Consider the following 7428-nt stretch of genomic DNA (forward strand, 5'->3'; position numbering starts at 1 on the left):
ACCCAGTGCAATTTTGAATCTAGATGGTGGACCAAAATGTGACTTTTGTATTGCTGCATCCATAGCATCCATAGAAGGGACGCGGGTGGCGCTGTGGGTAAAACCTCAGTGCCTAGGACTTGCCGATTGCATGGTCGTCAGTTCGAATCCCCGTGGCGGGGTGCGCTCCCGTCCTTCAGTCCCAGCGCCTGCCAACCTAGCAGTTTGAAAGCACCCCCGGTTGCAAGTAGATAAATAGGGACCGCTTACCAGCAGGAAGGTAAACGGCGTTCCGTGTGCTGCGCTGGCTCGCCAGATGCAGCTTGTCACGCTGGCCACGTGACCCGGAAGTGTCTGCGGACAGCGCTGACTCCCGGCCTCTAGAGTGAGATGAGCGCACAACCCTAGAGTCTGTCAAGACTGGCCCGTACGGGCAGGGGTACCTTTACCTTTTTATCCATAGGATCATAGAATTGTAGAGTTGGAAGTTATCCTGAGGGTAACTTTTTGGCATAGGTTTGGCAACCTCTTCAGATATTGTCGACAAACTTGGCATGAGGTTCCCACCACGGGGGCAATGGTCTTTGTCGATATTTGGATGCAGCGCACCATTGTGATTCATGATAGTAGACTGAAATATGATTTTGGCATGACTTAGCCCTTTTTTTGCATAGGTTTAGCTACCACTAAATATATCATTGCAAAACTCACCATGAGGCTTACCAAGGTCAGAGCAGTGGACTCGGTCACTGTTTGGATGCTGGGCACTGTTTTGAATCAAGATGGAGGACTGAAACATCAATGTGGCATGACTTCACCCATGTTTTGGCATAGATTCGGCCTCTTGAGAGTGTTCCCAAACTCAGCTGCTGGCCCTGGGGAAGGAAGGCCTTCTCTGTGGCAGCTCCTAAGTTGTGGCATTATAGGTTTGAGCAAGGGCTGAAGACACAAACTTCTTTATCCTGGCATTTGGCCCACCCTATTCCTGTGACTGTAATGTGTGTGTGTGCTTTTAATTCTGAGTTTTAAGTTGTTGTAACCTGCCATGGGACTTGCTGGTGGAAGGCAGGCAATAAATGCAAACACTAACAGCAACAATAATAACTTCTTAAGAAACAAGTCATCTTCCAGGTGGTTCCTACAATCTTTCTGCGACATGCGTGAATAACCCAGGACTTCACCTGCCTAGGGCATCCTTGTAGTAACTCCTCCCAAGGTGCTCCCACCTAAAATGTAAGGATAGGTGCTGAACTGACATTATAAAACAGGTCTCCAGTGTTTTTTACTGCATTTATTTTTGCGACTGAGTTAGAACAATTTCTTGACAGGCTGAGACATAACTGAGGCTGGAGTCAGTTTTCTAGCATCCCTGCCGACACCAGGATATTGTGTTTTTTCTACAAGTTGCACCCTGCAACGTATTGAGACAGGTCCTGACCTTGGCAATGTAATCGCCATGCCACCCTGGAGGGGGAAATGAACAGATATGAAAAATGAACTGTGCGTGCATTTTATCAGCTTCAAACACAGCTAGGTTGTCCGTTTTCTCCATTTGGATTGAAGCTGGCTGGGGGTGAGGAGAGAATGCATCAAAACATAGTTATATCACAACTGGATCGACATAGTTTGTGGCTACGGTTGTGTGCACACTGTTTCACAAACCAGTGGTGGGAATACTTTGGATACAGAGAAAACATGAGTGTGCACAATGCTTTTGTTTTATCACTTGACTTGTTTCCCTATGCAAAACTTTCTTAACTAAAATAGACGTGTTAAAGAACATATATTAATTGATATCATCTAACACAGGGGTTGTCAGCCTGGTCCCTACTGCCCACTAGTGGGCGTTTCAGGATTCTAGGTGGGCGGTGGGGTCTTCTATGGCACAAGCTGAATCCTCCTTCCATCGAGCACTGGTGGGTGGTAAGGAAATTTTACCATCAAGAAAGATGCATTAGTGGGCGGTAGGTATAAAAAGGTTGACTACCCCTGATCTAACAGATCGCCATGGGCCCCCCTTGAAAAACTGAAATGCAGCACATTTCATAGGCATGGCAACTTAGACTGTGTGCACATTAGTGGCTTGAAACAGAGTGATGTCGTTCCCCTGCTGTCTCCCAACTCACATTTTTACATTGCTGTACAGACCTGGGGGGGGGGCAGGTTGGGGATGTCTTCATCCAAGGCTTGTTACCTGATTTGTTTCCCTGTACATTCAACCCCCCCCCCCAAGACTCTGTTCAACTTCTATTCTGTTCATCTGCACATTTGCAATGACTGTCTCAAGTGGACACACCTCAACTCAACCGTCGCTTCCATTTTCAAATCAAACAGGAGCATTTCTAACATAATTGTGGCACCCTCATATTTCCCAGCTCAGAGGGAACTGGTGCTTCTGCAGTGATTGTGGTGTTTAGGGTGTCCCTCCACCTCTCACAAGGGAAGACCCTTCTCCCAACAGTTCACGGGCTTCTTACCAGGCACCCAGTCCATTGGGTGAATTGTCAACGACAACCTTAGCACAAGCCACGTCTACGGCGATGTTGTCCGTCAGCAGTTCTGCAAGGAAAGCAGATGCAATAGGAGCATGAAGCAGGGGTGTAGGGGGGGCAGCCTACCCCAGATGTCATCCCAGAGTGGGGGTGACAAAATCCCCCCTGGGTGGACTGTGCGATTGCCCCCAGGTGGATTGCCCCACCCCCTTGGCGGATCGCTCTGCCCCCGGGTGCACAACATGTGAACCATTCCAGGCGCCCGAGCGGCCAGCTCCACCGCTGGCATGAAGGGGCCCTGTTGGGATGTTATAGGCCTGGTGCAGTTTTGAAGGGACAAAAGAGATGTAAAAAGGGCCGGACAATATCACCTGACTCTCCCATAGTTGCAACCTTTTCTCCCCTCCCACCTGGCATGGCTCTTATGAGGCGGTCAGAAATACAACAGGTGTAGCTTCCTCCAGGATGGGAAAGCTTTGATGGTGGGATGAAGCTCTACGTCAGGCATGGCCAAACTTGGCCCTCCAGATGTTTTGGGACTACAGTTCCCACCATCCCTGACCACTGGTCCTATTAGCTAGGGATGATGGGAGTTGTAGTCCCAAAACATCTGGAGGGCCAAGTTTGGCCATGGCTGCTCTATGTGGAATTTCTGTCTATTTTGCAAATGCTAAAGAAACAGGAGCTGCCTGGGAAAAACAACAACTAGTTGTCCTAGACTGACCCTCTGTCCATTAGCATTGTGCTGGTCCAGGGGGGAGGTTACCGTGGGGCGAGGTCCAGGACCTGAGTTGAGGGTCGCCAGACAGTCCTCCTCGGGCAAAGCAGGGTCCACAGTGAGAAGCCGGGCAAGGACAGGAACTCTGGGGGAACAGGACTGGGTGCTGGCCGAAACAGCTCATCAACGACGTTGCTCCCGCAACCTGGGACCGGGCTGACTGGCCTTTATCTTCTCTGAGGCCAGGGGCGGTCCCGGCCCCCAGGAGACCCGCCTCTCCTGGCCTTAAGGTGAGCACTCCTCCTGGGAGAAACCAGTTCCCTTCGCCTCTCTGCCCTGAGCCTCTGCAGTTCAGGAGAGGCTGAAGAGTTACTGGGCCCAGGGGGAGACTCACCTGTAGGCACTGAGTCCTCAACCACCTCCGGAGCCAGAGTGGATTCACCTGGTGCCTGCTCCTGAGGATCCGGCACAGGTGCAGGCGCTTCAGAATCAAGGCCCTGCCCCAGTTCAGCCGGCCCTGGAGGCGGGGACTCCTGTGCAGGCTGGGATTCCTCCGGTTCAGCCTCTGAATCGGATTCCCAGGCCATCACAAGCATGCAGCTTGAAATAGCCTTTTGTATCCAGAGGGTAAAAAATGGGGAACAGTCCCTATACACTTACTAATTCCAAGTCAAATAAATGTATCTTCTATGATCTGACTACACAATTTAATGTCCAAACAGACTACATGTGGAACTTGAAATCTCCTGGCTAGGAGGGCTGCATTTCAGGTAGGAAGCTAGGGCTTTCCCAGCCAGCAGATACATCAACATATGAATAAGCTGCTCAACCTAGACCGCTGAACCACAGCTATCTGACCTTTTCTCTTTGGGAGTGCAAATGCCACACCTGCAAAGAGCTGAAGCAGAATGCTCCAGGGTGAGGAAGGACAACTGATCCTTTCTGTCTCCCAGAAGCAATTGATGTGCTGTGCATCACAATTTAGATTGGGGTGGGGAACCTGTGGCTCTCCAGATGTCATTTGGTTCTAACTTCCATCAGCCCCGGCCAGCAAGACCAATGGTCTGGGATGGTGGAAATTGTAGACTATCAACATCTGGTGGGCCAAAGGTTCTCCATCTCTGAAAGAGGCAAATCTCCCTCCAGGAGAAGCCGATTCTCACCAGAGCATTGAATTCCGCATATGTTGGAACTTGGCTCGCTGGGACTCTGGCACCAGTAACGGCTGTTGATCTGGAAGATGCCATAGTCAGCACTGCCGTCAGAGTCGTAGTGTATGGCCTGGGTATTGTAGCTGCTCTCATGACATGCTGTGCAGACCCCTGAGACAGAAGGCATGATACGGTCAGAACTAAGTGCGCAGATTCTGAGGAGGAAGCCCCATTCTTCACACCCACACGTGTTTTGAAATCCTGCCTTATCCAACTGTCCAGTGAGTCCGAGCTGCAGGCTTTGGTGGCAAAGGGGTGGAAGGAACAAGAACCCTCGACAATAACAGACTGGCATTATAAGCTACAAGAATTTGCTGAAATGGCGCAGTTAACCAATACCCTGAGAGGCAATTCAAAACAAAAAATTACAGAAAAGTGGGATAGATATAAAACATGTTCAAAAATACAGTAAAGGTTTGCTATCTATGCTAGCATTTGATTGACATTGGAGTGAGATTGAGTTGAGAAATACATTGAGAGCACATATTGATATAGGAATGTATTAGATAATATGTAAAGAAACATACAATAATAATACATTCATTTGTAAAAAAGGAATATACAACAGGAAAGACAGGAAGTCTAGTGTGTTGGTATGTATATGATTTTGGGGGGGAAATGTTTTCCCCCTCCCTCTTTGTTCTTTCTTTCTTTTTTTGTTTCATTTTCTTTCTAGGTATATAAATTTTTTATATAATTTTTGTATACATGTTGGAAATTATAGTATGTCCTGTAATGTAATATGACAACATTTACCGATGTAATATAAGAATGTTAACAAATAAATAAAATGCAAATTCAAAAATAAAAAAATAAAAAATCCAGCTGTCCAGTGAGTTCCTGGCTTCATCACATCCACCTCTACGCTGCACCCTTCCACTTCTCTGTATGTGGATGCACAAACCACATTCTTCACCCTGATTCATTCATTCACACACATCATGTACACCCTATTCCTGCAGCCCTATAAGGTAAAAAGGTAAAGGACCCCAGTCAAAGGTGACTATAGGGTGTGGCGCTCATCTTGCTTTCAGGCTGAGGGAGCCGGCGTTTGTCTGTAGACAGCTTCCTGGGTCATGTGGCCAGGACGACTAAACCGCTTCTGCCCAATGGGACACCATGACAGAAACCAGAGCGCACGGAAACAAAATTTACCTTCCCGCTGGAGCACTACCTATTTATCTACTTGCACTGGTGTGCTTTCGAACTGCTAGATTGGCAGAAGCTGGGACAGAGCAACGGGAGATCACCCCATCGTGGCGATTTGAACCCCCAACCTTTCGATTGGCAAGCCCAAAGGGCTCTGTGGTTTAGACCACAGAGCCACCTAAGTCCTATAGCAGCCCTATAGCAGGATGCAGCATGGCATGTTCCAAATTAGCTATAGAAATGCGGGGGGAGGACACCTTCCTCTCATAATTACAGCTACACACCTAGTCAGTCAGACCCAGAAGATTAAGCACTCTCCCCAGATGTAGTGCACAGCCACCTGCCACCGCTGCCCCCTGCTGCCCCCCACTCAGATAAATTCTGTCTTTTCTTAATGCTTGCCTAGCCAATACCCAGATGTCCCCCAATGGACTTACAGTTGGCCAGGCTATAGCCAGCATAACCATCTAAGCCCAACTGCTGGAGCCTCTGAGCCAGCTCACAGCGGCCATAGATCATGCCTTCTCCTGTGGTGAGGAGACCAGCAAGGAAGGGTAGCAGCCAAAGAGCCTTCATCGTTGTAGTGCAGGAGGTCAAGGTAGATGGTGAGGGTGTCACGCCTGCTTTTATATGGGCTCTTGGGCACTCCTCTGGAAAGAAGCCAAGGTCTGCATGATGTTGCCAGACCCTTGAGGACGTTCGCCCTGACCTTGCTTAGCTAATCTGCATGTGTGTGTCAACAAGAAGAAGGGGACATGACTCTTTGTGTCCCACTCCCTGTGGCGGAGGGCTGAGAGCTGTAGCTCCAGGATCCAAGTTGTATTACTAGATTTTAATCAATTCATTTAAAAAAAGTATTGCCATACTATATTTGATAAATTCACAATCTAATCAATTTAATTCCTGTATTAGAATTTTTACTTTAATGTACAAATAGGGTAATTTATGAGAACTTTCTATGGTTGGTATTCAGCTAAGTTTTACTCAGCGTAGACTGGCTGAAATTAATAGACCTAATGGGCCATATTCAAGGAATTTTTTGCACTAGTACAGAAGTGTAGAAACTTTTTGGCTCCTGATCAGGATCAGCCTCGCAAGGAAAAGGCAAGTGGGGGGGGGGAGTCTGACCTGCTGGGAGCCTGAGAGCCCCATTCCTGCCTCTCTCCACCTGGCTCAGGGCGGGGCCTGACGGGCTTTGTAAGAACTGCTGCTGCTGCTGCCACACAGCAAGGACTGGGGTATTTGGGGGATAATTTTCTTTGGAGTTTTTGTTGTTATTGATATTAATTTTTTGTATCTTTATTTTTATGTGGAAATTGTTCAGTTTGGTTATGTAGTTTTTGATGTGTTTTGTTTATTTTTATGACTACTTTGCTATGTTTGTAATTATGTAAATCTTTTCATATTGTAAGCTGCCTTGAGTATTAACTGTGGAAAAAAGGTAAAGGGACCCCTGACCATTAGGTCCGGTCGTGACCGACTCTGGGGTTGCGGTGCTCATCTCGCTTTATTGGCTGAGGGAGCCGGCATACAGCTTCCGGGTCATGTGGCCAGCATGACTAAGCCGCTTCTGGCGAACCAGAGCAGCGCACAGAAATACTATTTACCTTCCCACCGGAGTGCTACCTATTTATCTACTTGCACTTTGACGTGCTTTCGAACTGCTAGGTTGGCAGGAGCAGGGACCAAGCAACGGGAGCTCACCCCATCGTGGGGATTCGAACTGCTGACCTTCTGATCGGCAAGCCCTAGGCTCTGTGGTTTAACCCACAGCACCACCCACGTCCCCTAACTGTGGAAAGGTGGCATACAAATAAAATGATTATGATGATGATGGGGCACCCCTTCAACCACATGACGCCTTCTTTCACTATAGCAA

At 48.2% G+C, this 7428-nt stretch overlaps 1 protein-coding gene across 1 annotated transcript; it reads right to left on the reverse strand.

Annotated features, from left to right (window-relative positions):
- Positions 1 to 1255: 1255 nt before the first annotated feature.
- On the reverse strand, positions 1256 to 6156 carry LOC308576442 (lysozyme C, milk isozyme-like). Its single transcript, XM_081175832.1, has 4 exons — positions 5987 to 6156; positions 4353 to 4511; positions 2457 to 2538; positions 1256 to 1443 (listed from the first exon to the last, which is right to left on the reverse strand). Exons 1-4 carry the CDS (start codon positions 6123 to 6125, stop codon positions 1377 to 1379), a joined length of 447 nt encoding a protein of 148 aa, XP_081031958.1. The 5' UTR covers positions 6126 to 6156; the 3' UTR covers positions 1256 to 1376.
- Positions 6157 to 7428: the final 1272 nt, after the last annotated feature.

Source organism: Podarcis bocagei (assembly GCF_964188305.1).
Source record: "Podarcis bocagei genome assembly, chromosome: 17".
Lineage (NCBI taxonomy): Eukaryota > Metazoa > Chordata > Lepidosauria > Squamata > Lacertidae > Podarcis > Podarcis bocagei.